This window comes from Natator depressus, chromosome 9 (genome assembly GCF_965152275.1).
Source record: "Natator depressus isolate rNatDep1 chromosome 9, rNatDep2.hap1, whole genome shotgun sequence".
NCBI classification, from domain to species: domain Eukaryota; kingdom Metazoa; phylum Chordata; order Testudines; family Cheloniidae; genus Natator; species Natator depressus.
Window position 1 is genome coordinate 16,359,563 of NC_134242.1, and position 25,406 is coordinate 16,384,968.

A 25,406-nucleotide genomic window follows, 5' to 3' on the forward strand; every position below is an offset into this window, starting at 1 on the left:
ATTTGTATTGTGGTAGGGTGTATGAGGCCCAGTCATGGACCCCATAGTGCTAGGGTGCTGTACAGACTCAGAACAAAAAGACTGTTCCTGCCCCAAATGTCCTGCCAACAGCCCCTTCCCAATCCAACCAGAGCTCAGGATCCTACTTTGATTGCAACTGTGGCCATATGGCACAGGGCGAGAGTTGGGAAGTTGTATGCTAAATGTTATTCTGCTTACAAGACTAAGCCTTTTTTAAAGAGGAACAATGATTGACATCTGAGCCAACGGCTTGTCCGCCGTGTGTCAGCCCAATCCAAATTCAAGCAGTCTTCTTCTCATCATCATCATCATCCCTACCAGGGGTTGTGATGGGAAAGAAGAGCAGCTCAGCGTTTATCACAGTGATGCCGCTGGGTGCCACTTGAACATTTCCATTCCAGCTGGCAGCTGCAAAACCCGGCCTTATCAACGGCTTTTATTGGTAGAAATTTACTCCATTTGACTAAAAGTGAAAAACAATCAACAATGAAAACCCCCTCCACATATGTTATCAACAGCAGGCAGGTTTTCCTGTTTATAAAAGAATCCAGAGGGACCGGTTGTCCCACCCACCATGAAAGCTGTGTGGGTCTCACTCCCTTATCTGTCATCACAGAACTGCAGGGCCAGGGCAGATTTCAGCAGTTGATCTTTCACCTGCACTGCATAGGTTGGAGGCTGCTTTCCCTAGCAAGTAAATTGCCTGTTTTAGGAGTTAGACTTTGCACTAAATCCAGTTTTTAATAGTTTTTTCCAAAAATAATTTGGGTACCTGGTTCAAATTTTGGTTTCTCATAAATGAACCCCTGAAGTTGTTTGATGGAATGTCCTGCAGGAGAAGAGCACCAGAGAGATGGCTAGAGATAAATTGGTTTGTTCAGTGAAATGAATTATTCTCCCTTGTATAGCTGCTGAAGGGCACAGCCAAATTAAACTGGCTCTAAGCACTGTCCTGATCTCTTCATTGCAGAATAGCTGGGTAACTCACATAGCAGAATTGATAAGCTTGTGTTACTTAGTGTAACAGCTCATTTCCAACATTTCTAGTCATAGCCCCCGATCCACGTGGATGGGCCCCTTGTGCCTGCAAAGTCCTGTTGATTTCAGTGGGACTCTCCATAGGCGCAAGGGATCATGTGGGTCAAATTTGCAGGATCAGGACCATAGTCAGCACAAGAGTTACTGAACCCAGATTTGGGTTCAATTTTTCCAAAAGGCCTAAGTAACAAGCCAAAGAATTAGCTTCACCAATAGTATATTCTGCCCACTCCCAAGCTATCAGGAGTTGATTGAACATTCCTTATCTCAGGCCAGACTTCTGCACCGTTTAGGGTACGTCTTCACTGCAGAGTTAACGGGAGCTAGCTACGCTCAAGTCTCTCCTCTTGAGTTAGCCTGGCTCACGGGAGTGCAGCCACAGTGCAAAACAACGCTCATGCTGCTGTGTTTCCACTGATGCTGCAATCACTTGTGCGTGGCTCTAAGACTCCTGGGGGCACATGCCATGGTTCTGCAGGACCCTGAGCCTTTCCTGATGAATTGGGGAAGAACTTGTTAGAAGGCATTGGAGGACTAGCAGCACTCAAGTGGAGCTAAGCTGCATCCATGCTATAAAGGAGTCAAGTTAGCAGTAAGACATTTTAGCCTATACCCGCTGACGGGCCAGGCAGCTAGAGCTGAAAGCACCACCATGCTTGATCTAAGGGTTTTGTGTGTGGACAGGACTCGAGTGAGGAGTAACATTCCGTTCAACTTACAACTCAAGTTACCTCTGCAGTGAAGACAAGCCCTTCTGCTCTTGATATAGGAAAATGCTGTATTCTGTTCTGGTCACTCATTTCTAAACGGTTGTAACAGAAACAGGAGGGGTACAGAGAAGGACAGCAGAAATGGCTAGAGGAACAGAAAGACCGCCATGTGCAGCGTTATAGTTTAGAAAGCAGACAAATAAAAGGTAACGTGATAGAAGCATTTAACGAGTGGTGCAGAGAAGGGCATTAGATGCTTCCTATTTGCCCCCGCATAACACTCAAACAAGGAACACCAATGAAATAATTGGAAACACATTTAAAACTGGGAAAGGAAATACTTGTTTTGCTTTACACAATGCATAACCAAAGCCAAGAACTTAACAGTATCTAAAAAGAATGAGACATTGGTATGAATAACAAGAACAGCCACATTTACCTTACATTACGATAAAATAAGCATAAGGGATATAACTCCTTATGCTTTAGGGCATAACACAGCCACTAACTGCCTGGGGCTTGCAAAGAACTTCTCCTATGTGCAGGTTATTCCATGATTTGTCTGAGACGGGGTATCTTGCACCTTCCTCTGAAGCATCTCTAATGGGATACAAGGACCACTCGTCTTATCCAATACGGCAGTGCCTGTGTTTTCTCTGTTCCTAATTACAATGTGAGACTTTATTCACTTTCACTGGATGAAGTTGATTCTCTCTGGCATCAGATGAGGATGTGTCATCCTCTTCAGGCCCAGCAGACCCAATGGAGCATTGACCTGTGCTCTCAGCTTCTGGATGGGAATTCCAGCTGAGCTCTGGGTTAAAAAAAAGAAAAAAAAAAGACCTCAGCTTTAAAGCCAAGATGAGGGCAGGTGACAATCCTAAAACCTCAACTTCTTCCTAAGGATCTGGAGTGTATTGTGCAGAGAGAGTGCCCTCTTGCTCTGTACTCTTCAGAAAGGGGGAACTGTACAGAATCTTTGGAAAAGAGGTCAATTACGTAAATTCCAGAGGTTCCCCTGAGTCCTGAGAGCCCTGGGAACTGAGCAGTCCTGTCCCAAAGGTGCTCTCTCTCTCCCTACTTCCCAATCAGGCACACTTGAGTAATTGTTGCACTCCAGAAATAGTGCAGTACATTCTGTAGCTCCACAGCACTCACCCAGAATCTAAATAGTGATAAACAATTTAATTTGTTTTGCTTTGGCTTTTTTATTTCAAAGCAGCCCTGTGCAGCTGAGCAGTAAAGTAAGCAGAGGGCTTCACAAAAGAGCTTCACAAGATGTATTTTTAGGATTTAATTGGACTGAGTGCAGACTAGCACTTCCCAGGGCTCAGACCTGCAGCTTCATTAAATTTCTATGAACAAACAGACCATCTGGTGGTGCAGGATCCATAATTTTAAACCATATCAGGAGATTTCCAGGACCCTGGCTCATCTATTTTTTAATACTCCAGACTGACTGGGGATGAGGAACTCAGTGGCAGGAACAGAAAGCCTTTTTGCTTCATGTGAGCATTTTAGTAAAAACAGCCAAATTCTGAGCTTATGCAAGCAGGAGTCAGTGGAATTTTCAGTATTTTAAGTATTACCTACCCCAAGCATGAGTCAGGCCCCCTAAAATTATGAGATTGGCTTAAAAACCATGAGATTTAAGAAAAATAATATATTCTGGGGTCTTTTGGATTGCCTTGTAGTGCTGGAGCCTTTAGGGTTCACATTTTCAAGCTTCTCTCCACAGTCATGATGGATAGAAACTTTCTTTTTTTTTTCAAATGAAAGCTGAGCTTTTCACATAATCACCTGACTCCAGGAGCTGGGGCTTTAAGAAAAAACACCAAATATCACAAGACTTATGATTCTAGCCTCAGAGTTGCAGAGAAAAGCTTGAAAATATGACACCTAAAGATTCAAAAATTATAAGATAAAAGGCAAATAAAAAGAACCCCCAAATTATTAAGTTTTAAATCTAGTGTATGATTGTCAATTGTATGATTTCTTTTCTTTTCTTTTTTCGTGGACTTGACTCCTTGTTTTTGAACACTTATGATTGGCAATCCTCTACTCTACTGTACTTTACTTCTGGCAGTGGCCAACACCCAGTTGCTTCAGAAATTCTGTGATCATATTCAGTTGTTCATGGGAGATAATTTATTCCTGACCTCTGCAGGCAGTTCACACCCTGGAACATGAGACGTCTATCTCGGAGGAGCCTGTTTTACAAAATATAGCTCTTTTGCAGTAGCTGCTACACATGATTTTGAGGCTGGAGGTCACACACACAAATGTTTGTTGACTCTCAGGAGAAATAGCCATACGCTGTACCCTGTCACTTAAGAAGCTGTGGTTCCAGTCAAATATAATGACTTCCTTCTGCAGCTTTAAATCAAGGGTGACTTCAAAACAGCAACAAAGTCTGCTAGATTTAATTAACTTTCCCCTGTGGCTTACATGGCATCAGTTCAGTTACCAGCCACAGGCAATTACTAAAGAAAGGCAGCTTCTCTTAAATTTAATTATTTCCCCTGCAGTTTCCATGGTAAAGAGCTGAAGTGGGTACAGTTTGTTTTACTTCTGCTGTTGTGTGAGACTTGCAGTAGTGGTGTGTCAACTCTGTTATCTCACATGATGATGTCAACCACTGCCAGAGCTGAGACAGACCTGAGCCGATGAAATTCTTGCAGGAACACATCTGCAGTAGATGGATTCTTGAATCCATTACCAATTAAGGATCTTAAATCTCCATATACCTTGGCTTCTGGAAAAAACATTCATGGTAGGTGGGATGCAGAGATTGTGTACTGTCACATGAGAAGAGAGTGAGAAAGAAAAGCTTGAAAAGAAACTCCTATCAGCAACAGGAGGGCAGGATTTCTGTATCATTTTAGCATCAAACATATTTAACCTTATGACTGTGAAGCATACTGGCTCTGTACAATGAACAGTATGAGAGAGACAGTGGGAATGCAGGGAACACTGAACAGACTGAAGAGAAAGGGTAGCTGGGGTGGATAAAGGTATGAAAATGCAGTTTGGGGATTTTATCATGAGTCTGATGATATTTGATGTTTTTCTTCAAGTCCCAGATCCTGGAGTCGTGTGTTTATGTGAGAATTTCACCTTGCATTTAAAACAATAAGTATAGTTCTAGCCCTTGTGTTTGCAGAGAGAAGCTTGAAAACGTGAACCCCAAAGGTTCAAAAACCAGAAGGCAAATGAAAAGAATCCAAATTGTATTATTTTAAAATCTCATGATTTATAAACCCATCTCATGATTTTGGAGGTCTGATATTGCATAGACCAGATCATCAGCTGGTGCAAATCAGTGTAATTCCATTGACTTCAATGTTGTCCCTTGACCTAGACTGATTTACACCAGCTGGAGATCTGGCCCAAATATGTGACCTACATATCCCAGGGGGAAGCAATGGTGCCTAACTCTAGTGACTGTGTCTTTACAACTATACAGGATTTCTTATTCTTCTCTTCCCGCCACTCTAAAATATATTGCCTTGCATAATGACAGATTTCAGAGTAACAGCCATGTTAGTCTGTATTCGCAAAAAGAAAAGGAGTACTTGTGGCACCTTAGAGACTAACCAATTTATTTGAGCATAAGCTTTCGCGAGCTACAGCTCACTTCATCGGATGCATACTGTGGAAAGTATAGAAGATCTTTTTATACACACAAAGCATGAAAAAATGGGTGTTTACCACTACAAAAGGTTTTCTCTCCCCCCACCCCACTCTCCTGCTGGTAATAGCTTATCTAAAGTGATCACTCTCCTTACAGTGTGTATGATAATCAAGCTGGGCCATTTCCAGCACAAATCCAGGTTTTCTCCCCTCCCCCCCCCACAACCCCACTCTCCTGTTGGTAATAGCTTATCTAAAGTGATCACTCTCCTTACAATGTGTATGATAATCAAGGTGGGCCATTTCCAGCACAAATCCAGGGTTTAACAAATGATCACTTTAGATAAGCTATTACCAACAGGAGAGTGGCGTTGTGTGTGGGGGGGGGGAGGGGAGAAAACCTGGATTTGTGCTGGAAATGGCCCAACTTGATTATCATACACATTGTAAGGAGCGTGGTCACTTTAGATAAGCTATTACCAGCAGGAGAGTGGGGTGGGGGGAGAGAAAACCTTTTGTAGTGGTAAACCCATTTTTTCATGCTTTGTGTGTATAAAAAGATCTTCTATGCTTTCCACAGTATGCATCCGATGAAGTGAGTTGTAGCTCACGAAAGCTTATGCTCAAATAAATTGGTTAGTCTTTAAGGTGCCAAAAGTACTCCTTTTCTTTTTTCTAAAATATATGTATTCCATATTGCTAATAGAGAGACAAAGAGCTGTGCAGTAACATCACAGTATCAATTTTACAAGATCATTGTGTTTAACTGTTTAATCTTTGACTAACTAGAACACACCATTTATTTATTCCAAAGTGTTTCCTTTCTCAGATGGTTAACAGTTGTACCCCCTCTGTGTCTCCCCCCACCTCCCTCAGGCTTGCTCATTTACTTTGGCTACGGTATGTGGAACAGCACACTGGAGATCAGTGCCCGGGAAGAGGTCCTTCATCAGAGCACATACCAGCGCTATGATGTGGATGTTGACCCATTCTCGGTCGAAGAAGGCTTTTCCTATGCTAATGAGAGTGACAACTACCAGGACTGGCAGCCTTCAGAAGAGAAAGGCTTCTCTTACCAGCAGATGTCGGAGGCAAAGGAAAGCAGTCGGACGAGTAGCAAATCGAAAAGCAAAGGCAAACACAAACAGAACTTCGAGGCCCTGATTGCAAACGATGAGCTTGACTACTCACCAGAATAGGCATAACACACACAAAACCACAATGCTATTTCTCACTAACCTAACCCTTGGGCTAGAATGTGAAGGCTTCTTTGGCTCTCATTTTAAATTCCATCCTTCCTAAAATTTCAGTGCCCAGAATCACATCACTTACTCACTCACTTTTTTACTCTTCAGGATAGTTCTATAAAAAAGTTTATCCTGAATTCTGAGATTGTCACACTGATCAAAACAAGCAAGTGACCCATTCCGAGTCCACCAGCACGGCCTATCTTGGTGAATGTTACCAAGAGGGCCAGCACGTGGATGGATTGGCTGACTGGCAGATTCTTTCTGTGTCTATTAAGCATCCTATTGACCTCTTCTGGCAGCACTGACAATGTGATTTAAATGAGAGATGTGCCAAATAGGGTGGGTTTCATGTGAGCAGTTACATGACCAGCTGATTGGTGGGGGCATGAGACATATTCTCTGTGCTTTCCATAGAGAATATTTATCCCATGACTATACTGGCGTGAAGCAACATATTTGGCATTTTCTTAGCAAGTATATTTTTTCCTTGAACCTATAGAAAGAAAACCTTTGCTAGAGAGGTGTAAGCACACTGAAGCAGTAAAACATTTCCCAAGGGAATCTCAGGAGTAGATTGAAAGTGGATCCAGGGATCTTAGTCTCACAGAGCAACATTTTCATCCTCCATTTCAGTACCATGGCAGTCACTGCAAACATCATGACTAGGGATGAGCCTGAACCAAACCTCCTGAATCCAAACACCACAAGCTTTGGGATTAAAATGCAATCTTCATTGCTTGCACCACACTCTAGGACAGACCAAATCAAAACTTCAGATCCCAGCACACCTGAATTTCTCAGATCTGGATCTAAGCTTTATGGTTTGGGCCCATCCTTAATCACTCCTCATCTAGACTTAATTCATTCCTCTATAAATACTCATAAATATCAAACTCCATTTCTCTTGGCACCATAGGTACCAAGGCTTGGACTCCATTTCCATCATTGTGTGTCTTCTGTTGATTCACTGATCCATAATAGTTCCCACTGGGCACAGTCCAGATTGTCATTCAGACTTCAGTTCTTCAGATGACGTTTCTATTACTTCATGTCACGTCAGTCATTAACTTTAGGTCATCACTGGACAATATTTGTGGCAACTGTAGATAACTGGGCCACTGAAATCTCATTCCTTGCCGTAAACTATACTTTGTATTAAGGATCCTTACCTTGTATATGTTTTTGAGATTTTTAACCAATGGACTCTTGGGTGCTACTATGAAAAATACTGAAGTGTAGCTAGTGACTGTAGTTAATGAAATTCCATAGGATCACGCCTCACTTTGAAACCAAATGGAATAGGCAAAGGGAGATGGGAGTTCATGTAACACAAGGCAGGGATTCTTAGGAGATGAATGTTTATTGAGAGTTAATCCACTGGCTACTAGTAGAGAACTGGCCCAATCCTCTCACTTTCACCTGAGCAAAACTCCCAGCAATGTGAATGGGAGTTTTGCCTGAGTGAGGACTGAAGGATCAGACCCAATAGGAATAACACAGCCTCCTCATATCTAATCACAAGCATACTGGGCCAAACGCACCTGTGGTGTAACTCCACTGAAGCCAGGGATGAGTTTGGCCTGCTATGTCTTTTCCTTTCAATATATAAAAGAAACATAGTTAACTAAACTCTGGTAGGAATTGTCCTGACAAAGAAATTGGAGATTTCTGAGTCACTTTCTCCCATCCATGTTTTTGTTTATTTAGTAATTTAATTGCAATATGTTCAATGCACCTATCAGTACTACTAGGCATATGTACACAATATTCAATCACATTAAACCCTAAAGCAATACAGAGTCATAGTGGAACACCACCCACACAAACTGGCACTCACCTCGCCAGAACAAAGCCGGAGATAGAGATTTTCCAAGCAGCCTTGGGGATTTAGATGCACAATTCAAATTGAAATTAATGAGTTGTGTCTCTCAATCCCTTAGGCAGGTTTGAAACTCTCAGGGACCAGCAGAGTGGTACATTCCAGGGTTGAGAGCCCCCTTTCTGAGAACAGTCTGCCACCAGCCCCCTGAATTACAAAACTATCAACTGGAGCATCCTGGATGACTTTGAGGTCTGGAATGCAGAAGCAGAGAGTCTGGCTGAAAATCCTGGCCCCATTGAACTCAATGGGAGCATTGCCATTGACTTCAATGGAGCTAGGATTTCACCCATTTGTCTCTGATGTAGCTCACACCCATACCATATAGGACTAATGTCTTCTTCTTAACATATTTGGATTCTAACAACTTTCAGAGCCAAGGAGAAACGTTTTATTGTCTCTTCCCTTTAAAAAACTCCTGTTATGGTTCTTATCACACTGTGTATTTACATAAGAACGGCCCTACTGGATCAGACCAATGGTCCATCTAGCCCAGAGTCTTGTCTTCCGACAGTGGCCAATGCCAGGTGCTTCAGAGGGAATGAACAGCACAGTCAATCACACAGTCACCCATCCCCTGTCCAGTGCCAGGTTTACAATGGCACCAGTGGCTCCATGGAGCCGGGCCCATGCTCAGAAGGGACCCCGGCCTACTCCACTTGCACTGCACCCCGAGACCCCGCTCCTCCCACACCCACCACTTGCTCTTCTTGGCCGGCCTGCCGACTGGCCGAGAACTCCTCCATGCCCCCTGACTCCACTCCTCTGCTCCCTTCTGCCCCCTGGCAGGACCCCAGTGCACCTCTGGCTCCAGGCCTGTGGGGCCTAGCCTGTCTCCCCAGAGCTGAGCTGCCTGGCCAGTCTCAGCCTGGGGGGGAGGGGCAGACAGTGTCGAGGGCTTGGCTGGGCCCCTCCAGGCAAGTGCATCTGGGGCAGGCCTTGGCCTGGCTGATCGCACCACTCCTGAAGGGACAGAGCAATTCCCGGCCCCGAGACCAGCCCTGGCTGCGCTGCCAGCTCAGCCCAGCAGACACAGTCCGCTCCCAGCAGGGCTGGTGAGTGCGGCCAGGAGGCAGGGCATGGGGGGAGTGGGTCTCTGGGGAGTCCGGGGGATTGGGGTGCTGGGCTGTAAGGGGGCAGGGAAGAAGTGTGTATTGGGACAATAGGGAGTCGGGGGGGGAGTGCTGGGCAGTTGTGATGGGGCTGTGGGCAGGGGAGTGCTAGGCAGGGGTGGTGTTGTGCAGGGTGCTGTGCATTTCTGGGGGAGGTCTGGGGGGGCACTGGGCATAGTGGGTCTGGGGGGGTTCTGGTCATAGGGAGTTAGGGGGGTGTTGGGCAGAGGGCTCTGTGGCGCGGCATGGCCCCCCCCCCCGAGAGGAAGGGGCGTGCTGGCATCACAGGGCCACTGTGTGTGTGGCAACTGCCAGTTTGTAAATAGTGCCCTCACACTGGGCTGGGCGGAGCATGCTATGCCATGCCCCTGGCTGGCCCCTCGGTCTGGGGACTGATCTCCCCGCGCCATGCTCCATTGCCTCAATGGGGGCCCACAACTATGTTTGGCACCAGGCCCACAAAAGGTTAATCTAGCCCTTCTCCTGTTGTCCACTCCCAGCTTCTGGCAAACAGGCTAGAAACACTCAGAGCGTGGGGTGGCATCTCTAGTGTAAATTATTGATCAGCAACTTCCATACAGATGATCCATTCCTAGCTCAATAGCCCATATAGCAGATCTGGTTTTAAATTATTGCAATACATGAAAAAAGATTTTTATCCAAAACCTATTTTTAATTAACAGAGCTCATATCAAATACATGAGAATGACTAGTCTCTTAGCTGCTGAAAGCTACAGGGCTAATTTCTGCCCCCTCAATTGCACCAGGGTAATCCAGCGAACTCAACTGACCTCATTAGCATTGCTCCAGATGTACACTGGTGTAATCAAGAAGAGAATTAGGACCACAGTTCCCCTTGCTATTCCCTACCAATGCTTAGCAAAATCACTCCATGGTGCATAGTCAGGTGAATTTTACTCCTGTCACTTTACCATTCGAATAGGAAGACGTTCGCACCACATTAGCATGAACGTAGTGCATTTAGCAAATTTTCGCTCAAGATGGAATCAGAGTAAATAATGCTGGGGCTTGAGAGATACAGTAATTCAGACAAGTAAGGGCTTGACATTACAACACATGTGTAAACAGTCTTTACTTACATGGGTAGTTCCATGGAAATCAGGGAGGTTCCTGGGGTGAGTTTAGGAGCAGGCCCTCCAGTAGTGGTGATTTTATGCCCAGCAGATACACTGCACCAGATCCTGATTGTGTGAAGCTTGGCCTGAGCCTGCACCCAGAGCACCCTCTGGATCAAGATAAAGCTGTGCCCAGATCCACCCTCTCCTTCTGGGGGCAAGGCCTGTGACTCCACCGCCCTCCTGCCATGTAAGGCAGTAAGGGTGCTAGGAAGAGGCCATGTCCTTGCATAAGGGGCAGGTCTTGCTTGCAGACCAACAGTTGAGGAGCTCAGCCAGAGGACACTAAGCACCCCCCTACCTCCACCCACATACAGGAGATGGCTGACATCTCCAAAACGGAAGGGTGCCCATCAGCAAAAGAAAAAAACATACCCCCAGGTGGTCAGGGGTGGGGGCCAGGAGGCAGCACAGAGCCCTTCATCCCATCCCCAGTAGCTCAAGGGGTCTGACTGAGCCCTTCTCTCTTTCACTGGTACAGACCATTTTGCAGACCCAGAACCTGCTGCAGACCATGTGCAGGGGGAGATAGAAGATCCACAGGTGACCAGTGGGGGATAATGGGTAGAACTCATTTGTGGGGGTTGGTGGCTCCAGGGCTCCTAAACATGTATCAGCTGCTTCTCATGCCTGATCTCCCAGACCTAAGCCAGGGCAGATCTCCTTTGAAGGCGAGAGAAATACTTAGGATCTGGGCCAGTATTAGTAGCCTTTGCATTATTATTTATTTGTAGTATTGCCATAGCATCTAGGCGCCCCAATCATGGAGCAGGACTCTACCATGCTAGGCACTGTACAAACACAGAACAAAATCCATACCCTAAATAGCTTACTAAATACATATGCAGCTGTGAAGGTTCTTTCTACTTATTATAGGACTTTAAATAATCTTCCTTACCATTTTCCTGCTGGTTAGTATAACTGATTTGTTAAGGACCAGCTGTGCTCAGCACTGTAGGAGACATAGTCCCTGCCCCAGAGAGCGTGCAGCTGGAAAAGGTGGATAACACAGAATGCTTGGAAAAAGCCAGAGGAAGGGTCTAATTAGAGTATTTTTCTCCCCTCCCGCTTTGAAAAATTACACATGCAGGATAAAAAGGAACATTGTAAAATCTGGACACTAAAACCAGCCCCTTTTCCTGTCAAGGAAGATGGAGTTCTAGACAGAGGCAGAGGAATTGCTATGATCACTCAGCAAATCCTGGAGCTAGATTTACACCACTTGTCTCAGCTACCAACACAAGAGTAGATGACAGGTTCCATGCAATGCAATAAGGCAGCACAGCCTCAATGCAGCACAGATCACAAAAGTTCTTGTTCCGCAACTGTGCGGCACAAGCTCTAACCCCATTCCTGACAGACCTTAGTCAGCTAACTAGTCACACGTTTCTCTTGTGGAGCATGTGGTTTGCTTCCACTCCTCCAGGTTAAACTGCAATAATTATCTCTCTTTTCCCTCTGAGATGAAAGCCCAGCTGGACACAGACTGTAGTCACCATTATGACTTTCTAACATCAGCACACAGCTAAGCTGAAATTTAAATGGGACACCTTGGAATGTCACCGGCCGTCACATTTAAAAACTTAAGATACATTGCAAGAAACTGCAAAGAGGAATAGATCCTTTCTTGATGGCAGCAGAAGAAATTAAATAACACTAGTATTCTCCATAAACAGGAACACATTTATTTATAATGTGACTCCCAGCCAATTTGCTCAGGGTGCTATACAAACAATTTATACACAGTAATAATAAACTCTGTGGTGCTGGAACCCTGCAGAACACCCGCTGGCTTCCACAAGGTCAGGGAGAGAGGAAGGGAGGTTGTGTCCCTTAGTTTACACACAGAAAAAACACTGATGTCAGGGGGAGTTTTCTTGGCATAAGGACTTAATGAGAACTAAGGAAGGTCTTCAGGGTTTGGTCCATTAGTTATAAGTGGCTGATCAAACAGTAGGGAGTAGAACTGGGTAAACATTTTCAAGCAAATAGTTTATTCACTGAAAAATGCAGGTTCGGGTCAACCAAATGGATTCACAAATTTGGGTTGAACTAGGTGAATAGTTTTGGCCCCCCAAAATGGGAATTTTGTTTCAACATTTTCAAAATGACGTTTGAATTTTCCATTTCATTTAGAAATTTAGCTAGTTATTTAAAAAACAAAAACACCCCAAAAATAATTAAGAAAAACCCTGAAAATTAAATGAACTAAACTGAGCTACACTGAACACTGGTCACCAAACTGAAAAAATCAACTATGGACTCAGCTGTAGTTAGTAAGCGAAAAGAGCTCACTGAAAAAGGTAACTAGGACAAGGAACTTATTAGAAAGGCCAAATTCTAACTTTAGAAGCCCAAATATGCCTCCAATGTTACCTTTACAATTGCACAGCTGAGCTCACTAGCACCATGAAAGGTTCTGTCAGAGACGGACTTCAAATTCCTTCAGTGTCCAAATATCTTCAAATTTGGGTGGAATTTGAATGTTACAGCTTCTGTGTTAATCCCCTATTTCAACAACTGGTCATAAAAATGTCTCTGGGTGGCATCTCTGGGACACAACAGTTTTTCTTTTCTTTCTTTTAGTTGCTTTGCTACTTTTTAGCAAAATAAATAAATAAAAATAAAACTCTGGGGGCAAAACTGACTAACTGATCTTGCCAAAACTTTTACTCACCCTTTAAAACTTTTCACTTGTCGGTTCAGAGAGGCCTTTAAAAATTAATGAAGTATGAGATTTTCCAATATAACAGGCTCTTACCCTCAACTGGTCAATTTCAACTACCTAGTGAGTGACAAAGCCTCGGTGGAATAGCTGAATTCCAGATACAGATTTTGAAGCTCCTGCCATAATGTGGCTAAGTGCCTTTGAGTAACCACACTGCAGTGGTGGTGATGTTGTTTAAATCATAGTTAGTGGGAGAGAGAGAGTGTGTATGTCAGAAAGGTTGAAATGGTGCAGTGCATTAATGCACTAGCCTTCACACAATGCCCTGTCAGCCTAGGAAACTCATTGCCATGGGATGTTGTGAAAGCCAGAACTATAACTGAGTTCAAAAAAGAATTAGATAAGTTTATGGAGGATAGGTCCTCAATGGCTATTAGGCAAGATAGTCAGGGATGCAACCCCCATGTTCTGAGTGTCCCTGAGCCACTGACTGCCGGATGCTGGGAATGGACGACAGGGGATGGATCACTTGACAATTGCCCCGTTCTGTTCATTCTCTTTAAAGCATTTGGTACTGGCCACTGTCAGAGACAGGATATTGGGACCATTGGTCTGACCCAATATGGACAATCTTATGTTCTAGCCTTTATCCTCCTGAGACCTAGGTTAAAATCCTGGGATAGGTAACAAAGGAAAGTGAATGTTGTGGTCTCATCCAAGTCCATGCTCAGCATCTGTCCACAGCCCAACTGACAAACTGCTGGAGACAGGGTCCCAGAGCTAGAATGCCAGGAGAGGGGGTTGTAGAGCAGGATTGAGGTTCAAAGGCAGATGTGTGTGAAGGCTGCACAGCACTTGCCCATACTATGCCAGGCTCAGTTCAGTGCTGTATCCTGTACCAAATTCACCTAGGCAATTGAAAGTTGCTGTATATGCACCGCAAACAAATTTCATATAAAAACTCTGAAGGATTTTGGATACATGCACTCGAAGTGCATGGGAGCCATGTTTTAATACACACATACACATTCATTCACAACAACTTCCTCAATGAAACCAATGGGACCAATCCTGCAACCCTTACATCCCTGGTACAGGGGATGGATCACTTGATGATTACCTGTTCTGTTCATTCCCAATGGGGCACCTGGCATTGGCCACTGTCGGAAGACAGGATACTGGGCTAGATGGACCTTTGGTCTCACCCAGTATGGCCGCTCTTATGTTCTTACTCATATGAGTAGTCCCTGGGGGCCAGATTCTGCTTTCAGTTACACCAGTAAATATCCAGAATAACTTCAATGATCTCAGTAGAGTTCCTGTCAGTTGAGTTATATACTGGTATAGCTGCAATCAGAGTCTAGCCTTTCAGTGTCAACAGAACTGCTTATGTAAGAATTACTCATGTGACTAATTATTGGGTCCAATAGAATATATTTAATTCTAATTGATTTTACAAACACCTGCGTTCATACAGAAAATCTAAAAGAACCTTCAATTTATGAGAAATAAATAATTAAATCAAGGAAATTAAGGCTGGAATGTCCTGTGTATAATTTCATCTGTTGAGGCAAGACAAAATGGTCCCACTTTTACCCACAGATACCTATTGACTTTAACAGGAGTTAAGTCAAAGCTGTATCAGACAGCGGATCTAGCCCCAATGTAACCTCAGCTAGATTCAAGCATGTTTATATTTAGATTTGAGAGGAAGGATGTAGGCTCTGAATCTCCTAGCTTTTACTTGTTTTTACCATGCTTTTAAAATTCTGTGTAAGTTACTGTGTGCATCTGTACACACATATACATAGTATAGTCTATTAGAGAGAGAGAGTGTGTGAGACTATATACTCTTCTTAAATGATATACGGCTGTATCTTCATCCAGGGTTTCTGATTTGAACAGAAGCAAGAGCAAAGCTTGCATGATTTGTACATGTCACCAGAGTCCTGTGATAAAAACAGCCTCAGAACATATACTGGTTGGGTGTATTTTTTTAAAAACTGAAGTATCAACAAAATCACATCCTTAATATAAACTCAAATTGTTATTCAACTATTTACCTCATTAACTTAATGTATTTGTGTTTCTTCCACAAATGTTCTTCCCTGTCCAAAAGAAAATCTGAGTACATTTCCAAAGGGCCTTCGTATAGAGCACCCACAAAGTGCAGCCCTTACATAGGCAAACATCCCAATGGGAGTTTTGCCCTTAATAAAGATCACAGGATCTGAGACAGAATTTTCACATGCACCTTTTTGCATGCATGCAATGTGAATGTGCCATTGCTGATGCCTGTGGCAGGAGGACCTAATCAGTGTTTGTATTTGCAGGTGCGGCTCAGATGCATGGTGAGGTGGGTGGTACATTTTGCAGGTGTAGTTTGAGGGGCTTTGAAAATACAACCACATAAATCTACATCAGGTACCCACTTTTTATATATATATATATATATATATATATATATATATATATATGCATATATTACAAATTACAAGAAGGAATCCTGGGCTCCCACCCACTGAGAATCTGTATTTTCAGTGTGTTTGTTTATTTAATCAACAGTGATATCCTCTCTGTGGGTCTGATCCTGAACCATGCTGAGCAGCTCCTGAAAAGATAATATCTCACTGAAATCTGATGCTTAGATATCATGGTGAAAAATGTGTTCGAAATACCTAAGACAGATAGATGGCACCTAAGCAGGTTTGTTCCAACATTTTCAGGGAGAAAGACTATGCCTTATTTTCCTACCAGCTCCTGTACTAGATAATATTTTAAAATATTGTCATTGCAGCCACAGTTCTGCAAGGTACTTAAGCATGTGCCTAGCCATAAACACATGCCAAAGTTCCTTGCTGAATGAAGGTCTATATTCCCATACAGTCTAAATAGCTTGTACCAGAGTAGTCACCAGTAACAGTACCTGTTATCATGCAATCACTAATAGTACTTGTTTAACTGATCCAGGGCCCATTGGATACAGCCCTGTGGCTATTAATATCCCTATACTTGACTCTAGCATTTCTGTATCCATCCGTCCCTTCTTTTTCCAGGCAGATTTGTGAACTTCTGTAAATTCTGAACATTTTGTTCACAATCACCTCTTATGTCATGGGCCATTAGAGGGAATCATCCACTCCACTCTCATCTAAAAACAAAGAAAGAAAGAAAAAAGAAAAGAAAAGAAAAGAGCTTATGCAGGAGGAAAGTTTATGCTGCAGTACTGATTTTGGTAGCATTAGGGATAATGAAGTAGTATTTATGAGTATGGAAAGCATAAGACACATATAAAACTGTAATGAAAGAACTAGAGGGCTGTGTTCCATAAGAATAGGCTCTTTCTAAAGATATTGCACAGATTAATATAATTTATAATCCCCTTGATAACTCCTAGGAGTAGATTAAGAAACAATTAGCATAGTCCAATGTCAAGCCGTATGGTTTATAATATTTTCCCTTATTCAAACAATTAAAACTACCAATGGACAGGTGTATAAACACATGTGGAAATTACCAGTTTGTGGCAGAGATGGGCCTCAATGCAAACCCTAGATCCAACTACCACGAATTTGGAGGAAGTTCAGAACCGCTGAAAGTTGGGGTCCAGGTCCATCTCTGGTTGCAAGTCATCCATGTTTCCCCTAGTAGCAGAATCTTGGGGCTCTTTGATGTTCAGGGAAAAAAATCAAGGCCAAAATTTTCTGAAGTCTCCACTAATTCTGGGTGCTTCCATTTTTGGGTGGCCAATTTAAGGTACTTAAAGGTCCTCACTTTCAGGGGTTCTGAGCACACCAAACAAGTGAAGTCAAATGGGAGATGTGGGTGTAATTCCATGTTCAGTGTCTCAGATTGGGCCCTCAGAAATGGGGGCATCCAAACTTAATGGGCACTTTTAAAAAATGCAAGCCTATACGTACCCTATAATTCCAATTAACATTAATGGAATTAATTTACACACTTCATTCCCTCTGTTCAAGTGGTGACTACATCCTGATGATCATAATACCTCCCTTTCAAAGGAACCAGAATATTATCCTGATGAAGCATAAACACTTCAACTCTTTTTGGCCAACTTCAGATTTTAGTCCCTCTACAACTTTTTCACAGCACGTGGTTACAACAATTTGATTACAAGACCCAGCATTCTAGCATCCTTACTGCAGAAAATAAATCACACACTGACATCAGGTGTTATAAATTCAGCTTGTAAATGATCTTTACGTTTTTTCATTTTGTTTGGTCTTATGATGTATAACTTGCTTTTATGCAGATGGTATTTTCTGGTGTAACAATTCTCTGCAGTTCTGGTATGAATTGATGTATTTGTTAACAAGTTTGTGATATTATTATTTTATATTATTTGTGGTTTCCAAAACCCCATTGGTGCACTGTACAATGGGAACTTGTGGTGTGTCATGAAGAAAGAAAAAAATATGCAGATGTGATATGGAGTGATTTTTATTTTCAAATGAGTGTTGTTGATACTATATATATATTATATATATATAAACTTATCAAGATACCAAGAAAAGAAATCTAAATTTACCAAAATGTGTATATTTTAATAAATGCATAAAGCTTTATTGTGTGCCTTTACATTTAAAAAATGAATTTATAAAGGAAGCCAGAGAAACCTGTGTCTTAGTATAAATTTCCATAATAATGTAAAGCTTTCAACTGAAAGACAACACCAAAAAAGGAAAGAAAAAAATCCCATATAAATTTTGTTAAACTGATCAGTATCTGAAGGTATGATATTTTTTCAATGCTAAATTGAAGTTAAATATAGACAAACTTTGCCTTAAGTGCTCCAAAATTTCCTTTGTAGAAGAATCATTTAAATGGGCTGATTTTGGAATTTACTTGCATTGTTGTGAAAAATGGTTATTAGTTTACACAATAAAAACCTAAGAAAGTGACAGCAGGTTGACTATTAAAGTTTTAAGTATCAAACAGTGTCATATTCTGCCTCTTAGACTAGTTCTTTTACCCTCCCCTCGCAACCAAGACCAATTGCATCAGCCCTGATGCAGACCAGTAAATTCAAAGTGGCAGTTACAGGTCCCACCCCTTCCTCTTCACAGCTGGGAGCATGCAGGATGAGAGGATACACAAAAAGCCTTGTCGGGATTGCAAGAGAAACACACCACTCACTCCCTGACTGTTTTGCCCTTTGCTCACTGAGTCTATGGTTTCAGAGTAACAGCCGTGTTAGTCTGTATTCACAAAAAGAAAAGGAGTACTTGTGGCACCTTAGAGACTAACCAATTTATTTGAGCATGAGCTTTCGTGAGCCACACCTCACTTCATCCGATGAAGTGAGCTGTAGCTCACGAAAGCTTATGCTCAAATAAATTGGTTAGTCTCTAAGGTGCCACAAGTACTCCTTTTCTTTTTGAGTCTATGGTGTCTGTCTTTTTCCATTCTGCCACCCTTTCAAACCATATGCTATCAGCAGATTCACAGTGACAAGCTCAGATAAAGGCCTTGTCAAGGTACTTGGGGCATGGGCTGTTGTATTAATAAGAGGTGGGTGTAAAAGGCCCAAATGGCCGCTGGTTCTCAGTCTTTTCCATTCTGTGACCCCATGTTACAACAGAGAAAATGTTTCATCCTCTCCTCTAGCCATGAGGGTGGTTGCAACTGCTGAAATCTGCTCATGATGCCCCCTGGTGGTCATGACCCACAGGTTCAGAACTTGTGAGTTTAGGTGCTCCTGCAGGCCAAGGGGCCAGGCTCTACTTTTGAATTGTTCTTCCCAGAATCAGTTCATTTTAATAAAAATAAAGGCAAAACCCTGAACGTTCCTATAATCAAGCAGTTTTTGTTTTGAAGCAGCTCTAGAGCTGGCTGGAACTTGTTGAAATGGAAAAATTCATCAACATCTTAAACCTAAATTCATAAAATGTTCCTGAAATATTTCATTGGTTTGCCAACCTGCCTGAGCTCTGCTATGTATTAATGCATTAACCTGAGCCTTCTGTTGCTGTTTCATTTTAGCTGGAGCCTCAGCTGAGAGTTAGAAAGATTTCCCTCCACTCGTCTTTGCATCCACTTTGTAGACTGGTAACTGCAGGTCTGTTCTTTTTAGTACATGCTCCCCTACTTGGGTTGTCATCTCTACCGTTTATTACACAGCACCTCCCAGCCTGCACTGACATAGTCACACTAGCTGGGTTCAAGCTAGCACACTAAAAATAGCAGTGTGGACACTGTAGCTCAGGCTGTCAATCCCACCATGCCCTAGGCTTGAAAGCCTGAGCTCCAGCCTGAGCCACAATATCCACACTGCTATTTTTAGCATGCTAACTCAAGCCCTGCTAGCGTCAGTCACTGTACTCAGGCCGGGAGACATACCCAATAGGTGATGGTCTGCATCTGGCACAGTCTCAGAGAAACCCTCACGTGGGAGTTTTGTGTTCAGCAGAGAGAGATTCTTGCTGTGTAGGTCATACTGCCTCTCTGACCTCCCAGCTGCTCTGAGAATCATTAATTGTGTGATGAGGGCAGCCGCGACCAAGTGAATAACTCAACTGCCTAGCTCTTAGAGCCAGTATTACACCCAGTATGGAGCTCTTCTTCCACCCAGGAAAACTATATTTTGAGGTGTTAGGTCAGTAAATAAGAGCCAAGAGCTGAGAATGTTTCTTAAAGGCAATCTTTGGCCCATGCAGTCCAGAGGTATGCAGGAGTTGGAGATTCTACCAGGACAGAGGGAGGCTTTGGAAGTGTGAAAAACAGGTATTTTTTCTCTGATCGTTTGTGGTTCCTCCAGTAGCTGTCCCTTCACCTCAGCCAACACTAATATCCTGGCAACCACTTGGCAGGACACTGGAGTTTACAGAAAATCACATTTTTTGCTTTGACGATGTCTGTTTCTTCCCTGTAGTAAACTTTATTCCTGCATCAGAACGGTCTCCCTGGGATCAAACACCATCAACCTGTAAACCAAGAAAATGCAAACACAGCCCTTTGCAATGGCTGAAGTGTGCCTCTCAGAGAGCTGGAAAGAGGACAGTGGTTCTGCTTTGCATGACCTTCTCTTTCCATTCTGGTGCCTGTTGATTCACTAGCTAGGGTACATCTACTGTATGCCACCACCACCACCAGAGGAACTGACTCCAAGTTTTACTGTGAGTTTGTGTTTGAATTAACCCAATTCTCAACGTCAAACTCAGATGAAGCAACAGAGTGTTCCATGGTTTCCACCCCAAACCAAAAATAGGCCTTCAACACTTGAGACTGGGCCCAACTCATCTCCAAACTCATCCCTTTCTATCTCTCCATTCACTCAGTGAATTCTCTCCCTGAAACTCAGCCTAGAAAGGTTTGTGCAGCTGGTGAATATGGCCTGACATTTGTGTTTGTAATAAAACCTGAAACCAAACCAGATGGTCTGTGCTTTGAGTATGAAAGTTTTACACAGCCCTAATTGAAACAGCCACACCCAAAAATCTGGATCCAGACAGCTCCAAACTCTGCAGGTGGGGGATTCAGAATCCAAACCCAGATCTAGGTTTTGCTCCAGCTCTACAATCAGTCAAATCAAAAATTCTGGATTTAAAATCCTGATGTTCCAAAACAAACTTAAGCATCCATCAACCAAGAAGCATCTTTTAATTGAAATCATCCCTTTAACAGCTCCTAACTGCAAGAGAAGTTAAAAGCCTGAGCTGCTCCCTCTCACTGCACATGATGAACACAAGGTAAAAAGAAAGAAAGGTAAAGATCTGTGAGGCAGGGTCTGTGAAAATAAATACTGACCCACTTTTATGCTGGGACCATTAACATTTTTGCACCTTACAGTCTGGGACTATCATGGAATAGCTGCCTTTGAATAGTTCAGGCAGATGAGAGATTGAAGCCCAAAGCAAAAATGACACTTGCATTACTGCGAAGCAGAGACTTACAGGGTATGCAGATCACACCAGTGAGAACAAAGAGGGTCCAGGGGAGCCATTTGACTGCATGGGTCTGCTGTATATTTACAAAGAGCACTAAGAAGGTGTTACTAATTGATTTATAATCTAGGATAAGCAAAGAAATCTGGACAACATTCAACAGCCATTAAATTAAATCAGTGCTGGCTATGGGCCATATGCCTTTGCATGCAGGGTATTTCTGATTCTGAGATTTGCAAGGAACAATTCTCATTTTTCACTGCTGGTTTGGCTCTATCTTGCGAAAAATTAGAGTAGATGAAATGCACAGGCTCTTTTCAAAGCAAGCTGTTGTTATACTAATGACATGCATTTAGGTTTACTAAAAACAAAGGCCATAAAACAAAACTGAACTGAAGAGGGGCCCTGTACTCTAATGGAATAAAGAGATCTAGCAGTTTATATTTTTCATCCACACCTTACATTCTCTCCAAATTACAGATGAGGCAAGGAATTTTGCCCAAACAACAAGCCAGTAGCAGGGCCAGGAATAGAACCTGGATCTCTTGACTGTCAGACAGCTGCACCCACTATTCTGGACCACAGTTGGCTGCAGAGTAAAACTATTGCCAGTGTGTGCCTTAAGCAGGTGCCTATAAAAAAGGAGCAGTGAGGGTGTGGCAGGGGGTTAATGGGGAAGATGAAGCAAAGTGAGGTCACTGACTGAGCTCCAATCCAAACAAAGAGACATGTCAGGCCAGACTATGACCAGCCCCTGTGTCAGTGAGCAATGAGACACATGCATCCTCCCCACGCCCTTGTGCCACCCACGTGGAAGTTGCAGACCCCAAGCAGAAGAACTGTTGCAATCTAACTTTGGTAGCTGGCTGTGGAGGAACACGGGGAGGTCCTTGCTGTGAGGCAGCATGCTTCTCAGAGCTCCCCCTGGAATGATGAGCCCTACCCTCAATGGGAAGCTCTTGCTGAATGCCACTATTTAGTTTTTACATTTCACTATTCATATTTGTACTGCAATTTGTGTCACCTAATAGAGACACACTCCTCCTGCCCCAGGACGTAGCTGCATAACCCTTTGTTCTAATCCTCAGTTTACTTTTAAACAACTCGAGACACATTTTTATTCACAGAAAATATACAAATTGAATGGGAGTTTGGTTAAAGCTTTGGGAATCAACAGGTCTCTGGCTTTACCTGGTTTGTAGGCTGGTGTTCCAACAGCCTTTGCTGTGGGAATTCTCCAAGAGGCAATCACCTCCTTTGGCTCTCTGAGGAGGAGCTATTCAGCATAAAGCAGCATTCCCCAATGCACAGTCCACAGTCACAGGCCGGTCTCCACAACGCTGCACATCTGTGTGTTAGACAGTCTTTCATGGTGCCCACATATCAAAGACCGCACTTATTGCTCCTCTTGAGTGTATACAACAACTAACTGTACCAGGCCTGTGATGTAATGAGCACAAGTGTTCTGCCAAAGAACTGGGGAGTTACAGTTCACATTGTGTACATTGTATAGAACAATACAACACAACAAAATGCAGTGTGAGAAAACCACATTTGGATCTGCTTGGCCCCAAAGGCAGCTCAGTACCAACACTATTTGTGTTGAGTCAGCCCTGGCGAGGAGGCTAAAATAGAGCTCTGGGTCTGAACCCCCTCCCCCAAAGTTTGGGGGAATTCCACTCCAGCCTGTGTGTCATGGCTTCGGCCTCATTCTAATCAATACATTAAAAAAAACATTTAAAGTCTGAGAGTGGTAACAGTACATTCACCTGTTAGTACCATACCCCTTTAAGCCTTCCAGCATGGCTTTCTGCAGGAAAGGAGAAGAGGAGGAGAGAGCTGAAGTGTCCCATCCTCGTGAGCCGTGTTGTTCTCAGTACCTTGGAAGAGAAGGATTATGGCACAACAAGGCCCAGATCCACCAAAACTTTCATGGCACCTGAACAACCTTTCCTCCTAATCATCCCCACTTCCAACGCTACCTCCTCTGAACATTCTCCCCCCCATTCTGTCATATAACCTCCTCCCCAGGTGGACACACCAATTTCCCCCATTCTTGAGTGTTCAGCTGAGACACGCTCAGCCATTTTGACCCCCACCTGTGCAGACAACTGGCCAAAATTAGCCACTGCTTTCTGCTCTGCTTTCTCTAACTGCAGGGCCTGGATCTTAAGGATTGTGCCTTCGTTCATCCACACTCCATCCCCAGGACCATCCAGTGTTTAGGTATCAGGAGATGTCATAGAATCATAGAATATCAGGGTTGGAAGGGACCTCAGGAGGTCATCTAGTCCAACCCCCTGCTCAAAGCAGGACCAACCCCCAACTAAATCATCCCAGCCAGGGCTTTGTCAAGCCTGACCTTAAAAATATCTAAGGAAGGAGATTCCACCATCTCCCTAGGTAACGCATTCCAGTGTTTCACCACCCTCCTAGTGAAAAAGTTTTTCCTAATATCCAACCTAAACCTCCCCCACTGCAACTTGAGACCATTACTCCTTGTTCTGTCATCAGCTACCACTGAGAACAGTCTAGATCCATCCTCTTTGGAACCCCCTTTCAGGTAGTTGAAAGCAGCTATCAAATCCCCCCTCATTCTTCTCTTCCGCAGACTAAACAATCCCAGTTCCCTCTGCCTCTCCTCATAAGTCATGTGTTCCAGTCCCCTAATCATTTTTCATGTCTAGTCCCCATTCACTACCTTTGCCAATAGCTACCATTTGTTTTCATTACTATATAGACCACGCATGATTTCTTTAGTGCTCTTCCCTATTAACAGATCTGTTCCTGAGGTCAGTCAGGAAACACCAGTTGCCTTTCCATCTCCACTACCAACACTAGTGAATAATAAATAAATTATTGTAATAATATGCACTTCTACAGAGTATCATAAACCTGAATTAAGCCTCACCACAACTCTATGAGGAAGGATTATTATTCCCATTTCCTAGACAGGGAAACTGAGGCACAGAGCGGTTAAGTGACACACCCAAAGCCATGAAGAAAGCAAATGTCTGAGAAGGGATTGGAATTCAGGAGTTCCTGGCTCCCAGATCTGTGCTCAACCCCCTCCCTTCTATCTTTAATGTCTTCCCAAGCAAGCCAAATGCCAGCATAGACCAGACACTGCACTTGTCCTTCCTCATCATTCTTCAGAGGTAAATTGCTAGCAGTGTGTAGTCAGTCAACCTAGGCTGGAGTCAGGAACGCAGATCTGTAAAAGCGGAGCAGTAAGTGAAATCGCTTGCCGTCAAAGATTACCCAATAATGATCAAAACAGAAATCAGCAGTGTGCTCTAAAAGGAAGGCACCTCACATTGTTAACATTCCAACCAATGTTTAGTCGTGTGAAATAAATGGCTTGGAAAAGTGTTGCCTCTTATTATCTTAAAGTTATTGGTAAAAATATTAGAGTAAATTGGTGCTCAAGAAAATTCTTATGGTTCACACCTATGTGCTTGAAATAGTTAGGATTCCTTTTCCCCCAGTAAAATAATTCCATTTAATTCTCCATGTTTTGTTTAATGTATACCAGCCATAAGAGAAAAAACCCCAAAACGTTTTATTTGATTTCCCTGAGTACTTCAAAAAGGCATTTCCTTTGTACTGGGGTCTCAGGAACATGAAGAAACGTGTTGCTACCAATGGGTACATTAAGAAAACATGAAGGGCCAACACACTCTAATCTTCCCTCAGTCAAAACTTCCATTGATTTCAATCTGGATTTTGCCTTAGCACACTAAGAACTGCAGCATTAGGCCCTCAGGGAATTTTTAGACACACACAGGGGGAGAGATTCTCCTGTTACTGACACAGGGATGAACTGGAAATAACTTTGCTGAAATCAGCGGAGTTATTTTGGGGTGAAAGAAAACAATCCAGCTCAAGGTCTTTATCTCCAGCATCATCCAAAGTTCATTTCAGTCAGTGGGAGCCGTTAACTTTGGATCAGACGCTCAGTCACTAAGGGTATGTCTACATTGCAGAAAAGGTGTGTTCTTAATTCTGGTTAAAACAGGTGTGAAGACACAGCAACTTGGCTTTTAACTCAGGTT

At 43.2% G+C, this 25,406-nt stretch overlaps 1 protein-coding gene across 1 annotated transcript in view; it reads left to right on the plus strand.

Moving 5' to 3' along the window:
- The window catches only part of SLC7A14 (solute carrier family 7 member 14), a 64,484-nt gene extending 54,858 nt beyond the window's left edge, over positions 1-9,626 (plus strand). The window contains exon 8 of the mRNA XM_074963581.1: positions 6,279-9,626. Coding sequence (XP_074819682.1) covers positions 6,279-6,601 — 323 coding nt within the window. The 3' untranslated portion in view covers positions 6,602-9,626. The remainder of the gene's footprint in view (positions 1-6,278) is intronic.
- Positions 9,627-25,406: the final 15,780 nt, after the last annotated feature.